The sequence below is a fragment of the Diospyros lotus genome, chromosome 8 (assembly GCF_014633365.1).
Source record: "Diospyros lotus cultivar Yz01 chromosome 8, ASM1463336v1, whole genome shotgun sequence".
Taxonomy (NCBI): domain Eukaryota; kingdom Viridiplantae; phylum Streptophyta; class Magnoliopsida; order Ericales; family Ebenaceae; genus Diospyros; species Diospyros lotus.
The window spans coordinates 3,709,185-3,726,201 of NC_068345.1; the positions used below are offsets into that span (position 1 = coordinate 3,709,185).

General features: G+C 37.2%; 1 protein-coding gene across 1 annotated transcript; it reads right to left on the reverse strand.

Moving 5' to 3' along the window:
* Positions 1 to 4,124: 4,124 nt before the first annotated feature.
* LOC127807352 (ethylene-responsive transcription factor ERF110) lies at positions 4,125 to 6,727 on the reverse strand. Its single transcript, XM_052345102.1, has 2 exons — positions 6,092 to 6,727; positions 4,125 to 5,706 (listed from the first exon to the last, which is right to left on the reverse strand). Exons 1-2 carry the CDS (start codon positions 6,513 to 6,515, stop codon positions 5,012 to 5,014), a joined length of 1,119 nt encoding a protein of 372 aa, XP_052201062.1. The 5' UTR covers positions 6,516 to 6,727; the 3' UTR covers positions 4,125 to 5,011.
* Positions 6,728 to 17,017: the final 10,290 nt, after the last annotated feature.

Genomic DNA, 17,017 nt, shown 5'->3' on the forward strand with positions numbered 1-17,017 from the left:
CAGTTGCTCCACGTGCAAGGAATCGATCGAAGCTATTTGGCAAAGGAAAAGCCTAGCAGCGATGGTGATAGGGGAAGCTCAGCTAGTGACAGGGGAAGCTCGGCCACTGATGGTGGCGATGACCAGTGACGACGACCCTTTCCCTTCGTCTTCTTCCTCATCACCGTCCCATTTGTAGCCATAGTTATATATATATACATATATATATATATAAATCAAACACCAAAATTAAAAAAAATTAATAATTTCTAGCTAGAAATTTATGCCAATCAAACATGTTCAATTGACATTTTTCTTGAAATTTAATTCTAGACAATTTAATTGCCTAGAAAATATTTTCTTTCCACCCAAATTCCATGTTAACAATCAGACGCTCCCTTATGGTAATTGGTGGCTTAGTGGCAAGCTTCCAGTTAACAATTCCTGGTGATAACTTGTCAAGAGTCTCCAAGAGCACCCACTTAAGGATAATTAAGTAACAACTTATACATCAAATATGTTGCAATTTTGACCTGACTTGGCAGACATACTTATATGCTCATTAGTGAGTGCGCATTTTTATTAGAGTTGTGGACTTTCTAGTTTGCAATGAGATTTATGGCAGTGTGGGACTTGAAGGTAATACCACAATGATAAGAGACAAAATTAATAGCAAGAGCTTAATAGAAAGTTACATTATGAATCTTATTTATAGGCCAAAACTAAATTCAACTATAATATAATTAGTAATTTAAATTTATTATGATCCCAATTCAAATCTTATAATATTTTTAATTATCAGTAAAAATTGAAACAATATCAAAACATTTCTATCATCATCTCTTTGAGTATTAAGTTTAATAGTTGGTGTCCTTCAATTGTTGGTTATATGGACATTCTTATCATTGCCCTACACTCAAAACAAGAAGAAATCCAACAATAAATCCAAAACACTGACCAATGGATCTAAATTCAAGAGCACAAGAAAAATCACAACAGTTAAAGTAGATCATGAATATCAACTCCATAATTAATTAAATCTAAAATACAGACAAACAAGAGTTAAACCTAACAAATTGGCTTTAAATCCAAAACACATATAAATCTGATGTAATTAAGAGATAATCTAATTTAGACAAATCCAAACAATAAACACAATCATAAATAAAACTGATATGATAATCTAATTAATATCTTAACATTCTCTTTTAACCTCAATTTCTTTTTAAAAAAATAACTTTAGTTTGCCGATAAAACTTGTAGAAAATCAAATTAAAAATATTTAACTTTTTGCTCTAATTAAAAATCATTTTGTAGTGATCTTTGTGTTGAGTTTTTGTAATAGATATAACAAAAAAATAAAACAATCAACCACACAAACACAAGAGAATTTTTATAGAGGTTCAACTCTTTAAAGAGCTTAGTCCTCTCTCCCAAGCACAAAGCTTGAGGTTCCACTAGGGAGGGTAAAATAACACTAGCTTTTGGTATGGAGCTAGAACCAACTGAAAATCCCTTGCCTAAGCAAGACAATACATTAGCATACAACTAGCAATAACCCCTCATAATAACCTCTCACACAACAAGTGAGTAAAATAAACAAACTTACAACCAATTTGAGCCAAACCGAAAACAAGCAATCAACTATCTTCACAGCAGCAAATCTTCAACATTTGGACTTGCACTTTTGTTTTCAAAGCTCTTTGAAGTTTGTTTTCTCAGTCAAGGACTATTAATCATTCAGGACATCCTTTATATTTATATCAGGAGCTTCAAGGACACTAGTTGTTACACATGAGGGAATGAGTAGTTTTGAAATTAAAAAAATAAACTCAGCTTTTTAATCCATCTTTTCAGCAACTGTTGGAATGAAATCATCAAAAAATAATTTGTACAACAGGTCAAAGAGTTAGCAAGAGGGGACAACCTGTAGCATAATTAACCATAAGCTTTAAAGAGACAAAAAGTGGCAAAGATGTTAGAATAGAACAAATCTGAAAAAGAGCAAGCTAAAAAGCAACTTGATCGCAAAAAATATTTACCTTTTAAACATGAAAATCAGACCAAAAAAAAGAAAAGAAAAGAAAATGAAGTACAAGGATAAATAATGGCGCAAAAAGAAACAAATGGCGTGCACTAAGTAAGAGATATGAAGAGTTAGAAATAACAGAGAGACTGTTGAACTTCGATCAACTGAAGTCATAACTTCGGTTAACCTAAGTTATCTAGAGGGCTGAAGACCCATCTTCGGTTAGAGGATTGGTCGACCTAAGATCAGAGGCTAACTTTCTGGTCGACTGAAGATACTACTTCAGTCAACCTAAGTTATCTAGTACCCTTAGGCATAAGATTAGTCGACTCATAGGTCAACTTATGATATGGGTTAAACTTTCTGGCCAACTTCAGTCAACCTAAGAGAAGCTTTGATCGAGCTAAGTTACACAGAAATGAACCCAAACAAACTGCCAAACTTCGATCAACTTATCTGAAGCATCAATCAACCAAAGATGCTTATGTATGTAAGATGGAGAATTTAAAAGCATAGGAGACGTTGAGTAATTATAAATAAATAAGAAATAATATTTGTAATCATCAAAATCATTTTCGCTACCCTTGAGTTTAACAAAATCATATAGGATTTTACTTACGTTGAGGCCGTTTTGAATGAAGTAAGTAATATTGTAATAGTGTCCTGAAAAAGGAAAAACCATATGAAAACCTAACTGAATCTATTGAATAATTAATGAACAAATGAACAAGTAAGGAAAACCATACGAAAACAAAAACCTAACTGAATCTGAAATAGAGAATTCACTCTCGGTAGTCGACTCGTCGACAAAAAAAGGAAGAAACAAGTTAGGGTTAGGGTTAGGGAATCGCTCACTCTCAGTCTCTCTCTCAAGAATGGATGAATGGGTGAGGCAACAATAACGACGAAAGTTATTTCTGACGATTAGGTTTAGGATTAGGGTTTCGAAATGGCGAGAGAGAGAGAAAGAATAGATGAAGAGAAGACAACGCATGAAAGAAGAGAAGGCCGAAGGTGGACGACAGAAGTCGATGACGATGACGAATGGTGGAGGTTAGGGCTCGATTAGAAAACAGACAGAAGGGAAGGATTGAAGGAATCGGTGAATCGCTCTCATTTGTTGCCTATTGGGTTGGGGTGGGGGATGACTCTTTGACTCAGGTGTCCAAGGGGGGGTATGGCACATGGCGCACGGTTCAGTTGAGGGGGTTGTGCATATGGTTTGGTTCGATTATTTATATCAAAAAAAGCAAGCCAAACCAAATAATCGACTTTTTGGGCAATAAGTAATTGATCCAAACCATGCCCTATAAAAAACTAAATCGAATTGAACCTGTCGATTTGGTTCAGTTAGTTTGGTTTACTCGAACTCTTACTCACTCCTATGCACATGGTCTCCTTAGCTTCTTTCAATGAAGAAACATCACATAACTAGTGATATCATTATCACTCATGACTCCTATCGTTATTCAAAATTATCGGGTCCTTATATGGTATAACATGGCTGTTCTGTTGCTCGACGCGTGCTAGCAAGGGAAAATAGGGTGGGTGTGTGAGGCCCACGCCTGACCCTCACAAATTATCTAGATCGAACAAATTTTATGTTGCCCGCATAAATTTTTCTATGGTATAAACATTTGTAATTATTTCAGTGTAAACATTACTTTATGAAAATTAAATGTGACTTTTAAAAAGGAACACCGGTTACCGAAAAGAGTCATACTATTTGTACAAAAAGTGGATTACAGAATCATTTACAGAGTAATGAAATACTTATTTTGCCCCTACAATAAATGACCCAAATCAAAAGTCCCAATACCATATTTCTCTCTCCCTGTCTTTCTCTCGCTCTGCCTCTTACACCGTCGACCCCAGCGACAAGGCGATAAGGCGAGAGGAGGCGGCAACAGCGAGGTGACAAGGCAGCAAAGGCGAAGCGATGAGGCAGCAGAAGTTGCAGCGACGAGAGGAGATGGGGTGACAGCAAGAGCAGGTGAGGCGGCTAAGACAAAGAACGACATTGGGTGACTGATTGCAACGACGAGGGAAATGAGGAGAGAGAAGGGGGAGAGGGAGAAATGAATGAATAAATATTATAATATTTGATATCAAAATATCACGAAATATCATTCTATAAAGCATTTATATAAAAATATTTATGTACAAATAGCATTTTTCAATCCAAAATAAGTAGGTAAACGGTCAATGTCTCCCCCACCGTCCCCCCTCAAGCCATACAAATTGCGTGCGTTTCCCAAAATAAAAGAATAGAAAAACGAATAAGAGCGACACACGCGTGGCATTAGCATTTATGGATAAGAAGAGTAGCAGTGCTCAGTTAGGCCATGCGTCAATTAGTTGGCCCCTAACCCCCCATACGTGGCTGGCTTCTGACTCTTGCTGCCCGTTGACTGCACCTCCCTCCCAAACAAAGTCACACGTTCTCCCACGTGGGATCGGCGTCACCATCCGGAGAGTATGTCCTTTCATGATCGTTCGTCTTCTGGAAGAATACGGCGAGGCACGTGCGGATTTGTTAGGTTCTAGAGAAAGTGATAAAAGAGGAAAATGACGGCCCCCGGATCTTTCAGACGTATTCTTCGGTCTCAAGTAAGTAAATGCTCCTAAGAATATCTTCTCTCTCTAATCCCAAATTGCAGTCTGAATGCAGCTTGTGTGGGGAAACAGACAAATATGGATGGCTATTTCAAATTACGACAAAGTATCTTAATCAGTCATTCATATTCATATCAAAGTATGTATCTAATTGGGTTAATTGAATCTTAATAGGCATCAATAAATGGATGGAAATAAAGAGATGAAGATGATGAAATGAGCATATTTTGGGTTTTACAAATGGATTTAATTTTTTTTTTTCGTTTGTTTGTATGGCATTATTGCACATAGAAGTCTGCAAAAGTACAAGAAAATTGAAAACAAATTAAGAACATATGATTGGACAAAGGACTGAGATGTTTGGAAAAAAAAAAAACTGAGAATTAATTAGCTAGAGTGGGGAGGGTACTGGCCGGAACTGGTCCCCCAGTATCCCGGAAAACTGGCTGAGTCGTCCTGATTGGGAGCTCCGGGAGGCTGGAAATATGCCATTTGTTGCTCCGGGAAGAGCCCGGGATAACCAGAAGTTGACGAAGTCACCGGGGAGGAAGAAGACGCTGACAATGGCGCCTGTAAACGCAAACCAGCCAGAGACGAAGCAAATAACATTTGCTCCGCCGCCATGCTAGCTTGATGCTGCCCATGAAAACCTCCTCCTCCTCCTCCTCCGCCCTGGAGAAACTGCGAGTACTGCCAGTAGTCCGCGGCGGCGTTCGAGAATGCCGGCTGCGGCAGGGTTGCCGGGAAAAGGGTCGCCGGGGATGTCGAAACGGCGAACTGGGTCGGCTGAGGGACTTGAAGAGGTGGCATCAATCGGACATTTTCGGGGAAGTTGAGCTTGGCTTTGTTGCCTCTGAACCGGAGGGCGGCTTCGTCGTAGGCCATGGCCGCCGCCTCGGCGGTGTCGAATGTGCCTAACCAAACCCTGGCCGCCTTGTGCGGATCCCTAATCTCCGCAGCCCATTTCCCCCACGGCCGCTGCCTCACTCCTCTGTATCTCCTCCTCCTCTCTCCACTCCCTTCGCACGAATCCGTTTCGGCGGCGCCGAGAGAAGTTACGAAGCCGGCGGTTTGCTCTGGCGCTGTTAACAAGAACAGAGATTACAGATGTTATTATAAGTTTATCTTTGATCTCTTGTGTATAACTTTATCACCTATATATACAAAAAAACACTGTTTCAGAGAACCCATGCAATACTACAAATAAATACGTGCATTAAGCCACTAATAATTGTTAATAAACAAGTTAACAATATTAATCGTAGAGAAAAGATTGTATATTTAGTCGGAAATTAATTAATAAGTTGGAGTTCTCTGGTGATCGATGACGAAAGTTGATATCAAGTTAAGAGGATGGAATCGTTAAACTAGAAAAAGAAGGAAAATGTTGAGAAAAGAGGAGGAAAGAGGAAACTGATCGAGTGAATAGAACAGTAGCATCAATGGCGGGTTAATGTTTTGACTAACCAGAGGTTAAAGAAGACGACTCTCCATGGGAAGCTCCGAAATGGCTGATTAGATCTCCATAAATCCTCTGAAGCTGCTCCGGTTGGGTCACAGTTACAGTACTGTCTTCTTCACGGCCTCTCTTCTGCCCCGCCATGGAACCGGAGCTCGAACCGGAAGCCGAGTCGGAAGAGTAAACCCCGGACCAGTCGCCGGGCTTCTGGCCGGAAACGACATGTGTCAGCGCCGTGACCATCGCTGACATCTCCGTCGACTGATTCTCACCGTACCCCCACCCCGTCGCCGCCAGGGCATCATAAAATTGGTCGTACATGCCATGCTGGTCATCTCCCCGGGAAGTACCTCCCTCAGCCCCGGCGTCCGTCGCCGGAAACCTAACGTACCCCCTCGAGTCTCCTGGATTCGCCACCTTTGACGAGCACATGTAACCCAGCTCAGGCTCGCCGGAAATCAGCAAACAATTAAAGACCGACCCAGATGATTTTCAGTCGAAATTCGAACACCCTTTTCACCTCAGCGCCAAATAACAATTTCATACTGATGCGTACATATATATATATATATATATTTTTACGAATTACAGGGGCGCCGCCATTGGAACAGTGGCTTCTAAATTAAGGAGAGAAGTTTATTACCCTTAATTATTAATTCCAACAACAATACATTCCTTCTATTTTCTATCCTATATATATATATATTAAATACCAAAGAAAATGCTTTGGATTTGACATATTCTTTTTTCGTTTTTTTTGGTTTTCATTGATTCTTTTTAGTTGATTTCATGAACGTGACGCGTTGCCGACTGTTGATACGTTCACACCACTAGTTGACTGTAAATGGTGACATTTGATGAATGAGAGAGAGAGAGGACAGGGGGAGATCATCTTTGAATTCGTTACTTTATACCGACAAAACATTTCCCTTTTCCTTCTTTTTTTTCTTTTTCTTTCGTATTTTGAGGTAATCAATCTTAGGGTACAAAACAAATTAAAATACTTGTCACAACATTTCTCATTTCTTCAATGTGTTTTAAATCAATATTATGATTTCCCCTAATGGTACCTATTGTGGGTGCCAAAGACTAAATTTAACCTCTTATTATCGTAAATAAGGTATAATAAATATATTTATTTGAAAATAAGATGTATTTATAGATATTAATTATTACCCAAAAATTGTTTTTTTTTTTTTTTTTTTTTTGGGGGGGGGGGGGGGGGAATTAATAAGAATTTGCTAGAATTATTTATTTTAGCCCCAAATAGAATGGGCTTACAGTACCCACTGGCCCACCTTCAGGTTCACGATTTGTTCCCGTAGCGTGCAGGTGCATCGTCACATGATGGACCGCTTTTGGCAAACATATTCCTAACGCCAATAAATGACACTTTGTTTTATAACTAAATTATTTCGTGACTTTTAAATTTATTTATTGATAAGTTAAATATTTTCAATAATTTTTATGTGAAAAATCATGGATAATATATAATTAATTATCAGTGTTTAGCTTAGAGCATGCCTTAAGGTTTTTTTTGTGGGTTCATAGTAAACCAAACAACCCCTCCAAAAAGCTTTTCCATAATCAAACAAACTCTCAAAGTCTTGTAAAATGTAAATCTGTCTATTAATAATTATGAGTTACATCGAGGTGTGTTTGAGAAGACTTTTTGATACAAAAGTTAAAATTGACTAAGATAAGAGATGGGTTGTTAATCGTTTGGTTTTGCATATTATGGTTTTCTTTTTATGGTGAGAACGTCCCAATTGGTGCATCAAATACAGTGTGTTGCTTGGACGACCTTAGCTACTATTTTTTTCCTTCCTACTTTATAAAGCCAACCTTTGCGGCACTTTTGGCTCCTCTCAGCTGACTAGACTTCTATACTCTGCTGATTTCATGAATTGATGGATTGCTCTCGTGTTTATTGTCTACTCCGTTGGTTTGGGTTGTTTAATAACTGGGAGTTGATACCACAAATATCAACACTCATGTCAAACGGTGGCTTAAGCTATGAGTATGCATATGCAACCTAAATGATTATTTTGATGAGTATCTTGCGGTTGACAGTATAACTGTTAATCTTGAACGATCAAAGCCAGCATGATCCATAGGGAAGTTTTTTTAGAAAATGATGCTGAGTGTTTAGCTTAGAGTATGCCTTAATTTTTTTTTTTTTTTGTGAGTTCATAATAAACCAAACGACCCCTTAGAGAAGGCTTTTTCATAATCAAACAAATTCTTGGAGTACATAAATCTGTCTATTAATAATTATAAGTTACATACATGTGTGTATGTGAGGGCTTTTTGATACTAAAGTCAAAATTGACTAAGATAAGAGATGGGTTGCTAATCGTTTGGTTTTGCATGCTATGGTTTTCTTTTTTATGGCGAGAACGTAATAGTAGATGCTTTAGGGAGCAAGAGCATGTCCCGATTGGTGCATCACATATAGTATGCTGTTTGGACGACCTTAACTACTATTTCTTTCCTTCCTACTTTATAAAGCCAACCTTCGTGGCACTTTTGGCGCCTCTCAGTTGACTAGGCTTCTTTACTCCACTGATTTCATGAATTGATGGTTAGTTCTCGTGTTTGTTGTCTACTTCATTAGTTTGGATTGTTTAATAACTGGGAGTTGATATCACAAATGTCAACACTCATGTTAAATAGTGGCTTAAGCTATGAGTATGCATATGCAACCTAATGATTATTTTGGTGAGTATCTTGCGGTTGACAGTATAACTGTTAACCTTAAACGATCAAAGCAAACATGATCTATAGGGAAGTTTTTTTATTTGATGGTTTTTTAGAAAGTGATGCTGAGTGTTTAGCTTAGAGTATGCCTTAAGTTTTTTTTTTTTTTTTAAGTTCATATTAACCAAACAACCCCTCAAAGAAGGCTTTTTCATAATCAAACAAACACTTGGAGTACGTAAATCTGTCTATTAATAATTATAAGTTACATTGAGGTATGTATGGGAAGGCTTTTTTATACTAAAGTCAAAATTGACTAAGATAAGAGATGGGTTGCTAATCGTTTGGTTTTGCATGCTATGGTTTTCTTTTTTATAGTGAGAATGTAATAGTAGATGCTTTAGGGAGCAAGAACGTGTCCCTATTGGTGCATCACATATAGTGTGTTATTTGGCCGATCTTAGCTACTATTTCGTTCATTCATACCTTATAAAGCCAACCTTCGTGTCACTTTTGGCGCCTCTCAGTTGACTAGGCTTCTTTACTCCACTGATTTCATGTGAGTTGATTTCGTGAATTGATGGTTTGTTCTCGTGTTTATTGTCTACTCCATTAGTTTGGGTTGCTTAATAACTGGGAGTTGATATTACAAATGTCAACACTCATGTTAAATAGTGGCTTAAGCTATGAGTAGGCATATGCAACCTAAATGATTATTTTGGCGAGTATCTTGCGGTTGATAGTATAATTGTTAACCTTAAACGATCAAAGCTAACATGATCCATAGGGAAGTTTTTTTATTTGATGGTTTTTTAAAAAGTGATGCCAAGTGTTTAGCTTAGAATATGCCTTACGTTTTTTTTTTTTTTTTGGTGAGTTCATAGCAAACCAAACAACCCCTCGGAGAAGGCTTTTTCATAATCAAACAAACTCTTGGAGTACGTAAATCTGTCTATTAATAATTTTAAGTTACATCGAGGTGTGTATGGGAAGGCTTTTTTATACTAAAGTCAAAATTGACTAAGATAGGAAATGAGTTGCTAATCGTTTGGTTTTGCATGCTATGGTTTTCTTTTTTATGGCGAGAACGTAATAGTAGATGCTTTAGGGAGCAAGAACGTGTCTCAATTGGTGCATCACATATACTGTGTAACGCCCCGGCCTCTTTAGGGCGTTATATTATATGTTAGGATTTTTTTTTTTTTTTTTATATACATGAATCAAGCTAAAATCCTCAACACATTCATATAGCAATAACATTCCCAAAATTAGACTAAGGAAATGAAATACATATTTATTAGCAAAAACGAGAATCGGAACCTTAAGACATAACATACACGGGTCCATACATATCGTCTGCCTGTCACGTTATTACACTAATCATTAAAATCCACATAACATGGATAAGTGAAACGATTGGAACTTAGCCCTGCATAGGGCCTACAATAATCTATATCACGATCATGCTTCAACCACACCCTTACCCTTCTGGCTGCTTGACTCGCCTGGAATGTGAAATATTTCAGGGACATATGGCTAACATTAGAAGATGAATCTTCTAAGTGAGGGTTAAAATAATAGTTACATGAATGCATGATGCAATAATGTGAATGAACATATGCCCTAGTGTAACTTTCCTAGCTCACCAATCCGGCACAAAACCCTAGACAGAATCCCAACCTGCTTTTAGGATAATCCTAACATTGTTCCATTACTCGCCCTTAGAAATTTCGGTTATACTATCAAGACGACATCCCAATCCCATGCACGAGTATCAATATGCCAATAATATCGTGCCATGCAAATATTATAATCCATCAATGCAACAATACATGTATAAATATGATATGATACTCGTATAATACATATAACTTAGCCACTATCGTGGCTCTCATGCTCAACATAACATGTATAAGCTTTTGGAGTAAAAACACTCACAAAACTAGGTTTTAGGATAAAACTACTCACAAAATCAGATTTAGGATGCAACTACTCACCTTTAGACACAAACTCGAATTTCCTCGAAAAGCATGCACCTGCCTTAGTTTTTGTGCCAAACTTCTAAATTCGCACCACTACTTCACCTCAAGTTCCAAAGCACCCTAAAATGGCTTGAAAGGATGGCCAGAAGTGGCTCAACTAACAACTCGAAGTCTCAGCCAGATGGTTCGCCTAAGGCTCCGACGAAGTTTTGGATCTCCCTCGTTTCTGCTCTTTTGCTCACCAAACTCTCCAGAAATGATCTATTATTCTCAAGGATTAAAATCCCTCTATCCTTGCCACTCGATTCGACCTAAAACGCCTTTGATTTGAGCTTTAAATCTCTGAAGTTCTCGGCCACTTCAACCTTTATTTATAGCCAAAATCGAACCACAAAATGACTAATCTCACTTCACCCAAAGCCACTAATGCCTTCTTGTGCCGTAGATTCGTCTAAAACTCAATGAAATGGCCCTAAAATCTCAATCTTTGTGGCCAAACTTTTGGCCACTTTTGGCCAAAAATTGGCCAATTTCGACGGTGATGAGGCTGTTTGTTGGCCAAGATCCTTATCCAGGCCTTGCCCCGAGGTCTCTCATCCACTTCCTCAGGTCTCCCATGGATGAATTCGGTGATGGGATGGGTTTGTTGGCCATGACTGCTTTGGAGGTTTTTTTGAAATTGCATTTTCACCCCCCTTAACTTTTGAAATACATTGTTGGCCATTTCCATAAGGCCCCTGAATTTTTGAAAACTTTTGTTGTGATCCTAACATTCTAACCTTCTCATTTGACCCCTGAAGTTTCAGAAATAATGTCATTTTGACTTCTCTCGGAAATTTTTAAAAATTACACTTTGGCCCAGAATTATGTTTTGATTGCAAAACCCTCTTGTTTTACCCCGAATTCACTTAAGGGTTACTTAACAGGCCAAATTCAACTCTTTTAAGGGTTCCGTTGACTTTTCGGAAGTCCCTTACGTCAATTCAATTTTTCAGCCTAATTCGAAGCTGTACCGAAAATCGTCTTTGATCTGATTTATCTCAATACCTTAAATCATATATCGAGGTGTTCGTTAGGAATACACGTATTTCCTTAGGTATCTTAGCTCTCGGGTATTCCCTCTGGCTAATTCGATCATTTTCTCAGACTATTCTGATACCGATTTCCTTAAAGCTTCATATTTCCTTCCTTGTTCTATTTTAAATATACCCCATAAGTTTTGGGTATTACATAGTGTGTTGTTTGGATGACTTTAGCTACTATTTCTTTCCTTCCTACTTTATAAAGCTAACCTTCGTGGTACTTTTAGTGCCTCTCAGTTGACCAGGCTTCTTTACTCCATTGATTTCATGTGGGTTGATTTCATGAATTGATGGTTTGTTCTCGTGTTTGTTGTCTACTCCGTTAGTTTGGGTTGCTTAATAACTAAGAGTTGATATCACAAATGTCAACACTCATGTTAAATAGTGGTTTAAGCTATGAGTATACATATGCAACCTAAATGATTATTTTGGTAAGTATCTTGCGGTTGACAATATAACTGTTAACCTTAAACAACCAAAGCCAACATGATCCTTAGGGAAGTTGTTTTATCTTATGCTTTTTCAGAAAATGATGCTGAGTGTTTAGGTTAGAGTATGCCTTAAGTTTTTTTTTTTTTTTTTTTGAGTTCATAATAAACCAAACAACCCTCAGAGAAGGCTTTTCATAATCAAACAAACTCTCAGAGTCTTGTAAAACATAAATCTATCTATTAATAATTATAAGTTACATCGAGGTGTGTTTGAGAAGGCTGTTTGATACAAAGTCAAAATTGACTAAGATAAGAGATAGGTTGCTAATCGTTTGGTTTTGCATGCTATGTTTTTTTTTTTATGGCGAGAACGTAATAGTAGATGCTTTAGGGAGCAAGAGCATGCCCCAATTGGTGCATCACATATAGTGTGTTGTTTGGACGACCTTAGCTACTATTTCTTTCCTTCTTACTTTATAAAGCCAACCTTTGCTGTACTTTTAGCGCCTCTTAGCTAACTAGGCTTTCTTGCTCCGCTGATTTCATGAATTGATGGTTTGTTCTCGTGTTTGTTGTCTTCTCTGTTGGTTTGGGTTGCTTAATAACTGGGAGTTGATATCACAAATGTCAACACTCATGTCAAACGGTGGCTTAAGCTATGAGTATGCATATGCAACCTAAATGATTATTTTGGTGAGTATCTAAAGATTGGCAGTATAACTGTTAATTTCGAACGATTAAAACTAACATGATCCTTAGGAAAGTTGTTTTATCTAATTATTTTTCAAAAAGTGATGCTGATGAAGATCTCTCCTGATGGTTGTACATTTTTTTTTATGTTAAGAGGATTATACTTTTATATTTGTATATTTTTTATTAGTTGTTTAAATTTTCTAATGTGATCTTTGGTTGGAGCTTTTGGTCGACTAGTCTATTTTGCTCATATGAGTCATTCTGCTTAATAACTGAGAGTAGACAGAACATTTGTACGTCTTCATAGTTAAATGGCAGACGACTCTTAATTGAGTATCCATATGCACTATTTGTCTTGGTTTGGAATGTAGTTGGGGATTGACAATTTGCTCTTGTATCAATTTCTTGAGTGTTTATTCCTTTCTATAGATGAAAGATGTCCTATGAATTGACGAATGTGGCCCCGAGTGCTTATATAGGTGAGTATCCTAGGGTTAGTTGAACCATAGTGAACTTTGGCGACCAAAGGCACTACCAACTTCGGGTCCTAACTCTTACTTCTATACATATTGTCATTAATGGGGGCTTTTGTCCCTGCTTCGAATCCTCAAATGGCTAATCCAGGATTATGCTATGGTTGGATATGATTTGAAGAGTTCCTTAATGCTTCTTTGGACTACGCACAATATCTCGTGCTGAAGGATTGAATGGCTTTCTGCTCCTATTGGAAGTCTTTATTGGATAGTTTATGTTTGTGATTTGATTTTCATATTGTGTGTATTTTTTTTTTTTTTTGTTAGACTTTGAGATTAATGTTAGCTATTTAATATCAGTGTGTGTTGGGTTATGTCCTAGTTTTTTCGATGTAGACGCTTTTGACCTGATTTTTTTAATATAAATATTATTTATAGGGAAAAAAAAGGTATAGATGCTTTTGGGTTATGCTTAATGAAATTTTACTTATGGTAAAAAAATAGTTATTGTTTCTTCCCGACAAAAAAGGATGATCGGAGGCAAACCTGCAACGGTGAGGGATGGGCCCTGGCGATTTGTCGGACGGGGGTGGTTGATATCTGGAAACACTTCAATGCTTGAGTGAGTAAAGGAATAGAAAGTTGTAGAATATCAATGGGTCAGAGAGAAGAATATAATTGGGCTATGAAAAGAGCGGATTCATATAGAAGGAATCCTTCTGCATGAATGCGTCTTGCGTTTGCAGGTGATAGGACCGAGTATCCGATGCTGGTAGAAGTTTCTAGGCGGTAGCATGGTGTCGACGAGACCTTCATTAATGTGGATGTGATCCGCCATTAATAAGAATGAGATCTACCATAAATGAGGATAGGATTTGACCGGGCGCGCGGATACCCAGTATAAGGGCTACAATGATACTGTTGCAGATTGGCGTAGGACTAGGGTCAGGCCGAGATTGGGCCGTGAGAGATGGGCCGAGATTGGGCCATGAGAGCTGGGCCGAGATTGGGCTGAGACAGTCCAGTTACTTTACTTAAGATAAGACTATATTTAATATTTTTAGTGCCAAGTAAGCACGTTGAAAATTTATACATCCAAATGTTTAGTTCCAAGTAAGCTGAGTAATTCCTCTTCCATTTGTCAAATATACAATTTGTGGCTGACGTCAAATTTATATTTATAAAAGTATTATTACTTCTAGATTATTTTGATAATAATTTTTAATTACATATACTAAATACGTTTTAATCTTGATATATAAATAGTATAGTGTTATTGGTATTTATAATTATTATTTTGACCAGTGTCATACCTGAGATTTTGGGGTTCTAAGGCGAAATATAAAAATGAGCCCCAAATCGTAGCAACTAACCGCTGAAATTTGAAGGCTTGAACTTGAAGGCTGAAGCAGATTTGAAATTTGAAGGCTTGAAGCAGATGCAGATCTAGTCGGTGAGGGTGAGCGACGGAGGGCGAGAGAGAGATAGTGCGATGAAGCCACGAAGTGAGAATGAGACAGTGAACAATGGAGAGCGAGCCACCACCATCGGCCACGAGGGTGAGGCGAGCCGGCGAGGGCGAAGAGCGATCGAGCAGCGAGAGAGCAAAGGGCGACCGACGACGGAGCAACGAGAGGAGAGAGAGGCAGCGAGCGACGATCCGATGGAGCAGCGAGAGGTGAGAACGAGGGCGAGCCACCAACGACGAGGGCGAGGGAGAAGCCAAGAGTGACGGATGGAGCAAAAGAGGCAGCGAAAGCGAGAGAATGATAAGGACAAAGCGAAGCTTTGCAGAAGGGGATGGGGTGGGCGGATGGGCCTGGGGAGTGGGCCCGTACAAGAGGGAGGTTTGAGCCCCTTAAATAGTTAATTTTTCATGGGTCCTAAGGCGACACCTCATGGGTCTCATGGAAGGTCCGACCCTGATTTTGACATAATATGTAGTGGCAGTTAAAATCAGTTACCATGCACATTTTTTATTCCATTTAAATAGTTGAATTCGTCCTTTTACCAAACTTCATTTTACATTCTTTGCTCGCTTTAACAAAGTTACTGACGTGCACTGCTTGATTTGCACGGTTTAAAACTTATCTTTTAAATTCAATTTATATGAATAATTCATGTTTTTTTAGCCCACAATTTATTATTGTGTTGGAAATTATCTAAGTTGGATGGCTTCGGCCTCGACAGGAGACAAAAGTATTATGGGTAGAAGCAAGGTGGAATGGTAATAACTAATCATTTGGTTTTGTAGGATACGGTGCATTTTTTTGTGACGAGAGCAAGAGTTCTTTCCCTTCTACTTTGCAGAGCCAATCTTCTTTATTTTGTTGATTTATATCACTTATGTGGTTTGAATTATGAATATTTTATGCATCCTAAATAATTATTTTGATGAGTATTCTGAGATTGTTAGCATAACTGTTAACTTTGGACGATCCAAGCTAACATATCATTAGGTAAGTTTTTGAATTGACAATTCATTCTAGTGTATGTTGTCTACTTCTAATCGAGGGTTGATATTACAAGCGCCAACACTCATATAAAATGGTGGCTTAAGCTATGAGTATGATCATGTATTTTAAGTGATTATTTTGGTGAATATCATACTATTGTCAATATAATTGTTAACATTGGACGATGAAGACCAACGTAATCCTTGAGAAAGTTTTTTGAATAGATTCAAAAAGTGATGTTAATAAAATTTTTTCCTAACATTTATACATAGTTTCTCTTAATGTTAGGATGATTGTTTAGATCTTCTAGTCTAGTCTTTTGTTATGATTCGAGGTATATCCTACCTTAAAGTCGATGAATTTTTTGTTTTTCAATGAAATTCTTATCTATATAATTTTTTTTTATCTAAATTATAATTTAGTGATTTTGATTGTTCGAGTTATATCAATTAATTAATTGGCACTAACTAACAAGAAAAATAATAAAATATAGTAAAATAAAAAATAAAATTTGAGAATCTTCGATTAAAACAAGTCACTCAAGTAACTAATTAATATAGTTAAGGAGAAAGTAAAAAAAGTTGGCGATGTTTTGATTCTTCTAAAGGTTTTATTTTAAATTATCAAATAAAAATAATGAATTTACTATTTTACTTGACAATCAATTGAAACTGCTAATTTTATGATTAAATAAAAAATTTAAATCATAAAATAGAATAAATACTTACCCTTGTTGGGGCAGGCGATTGGTCGATTTTGTAATTTATGAAATCCTAAACTTAAACCGAATTATTTTAAATAATTTTTAAAATTGTCAAATCATAACAAACCATTTCTATCTAGAAGAGGGTAATTTGACAATTTGGATGGAGTAGGTGTAGTTGATTTGAGGCGTTTGATTTTTGGGTTAGCTCTAAGCAAATTACAAAAAGTAAGGTTATAAAACTCATCGTCATAAAAAGTAATGATTTTTTTTAGGAGTTCTTCAATCACGGTTAGCGTTTGCGCCGAACTTATCTAAGAATAAAAGAATAAAGAATAAGATTCAATAAAGACAATTTGGATAATCGATACGCTTTGATTTGCACGGTTTAAAACTTATCTTTTAAACTCAATT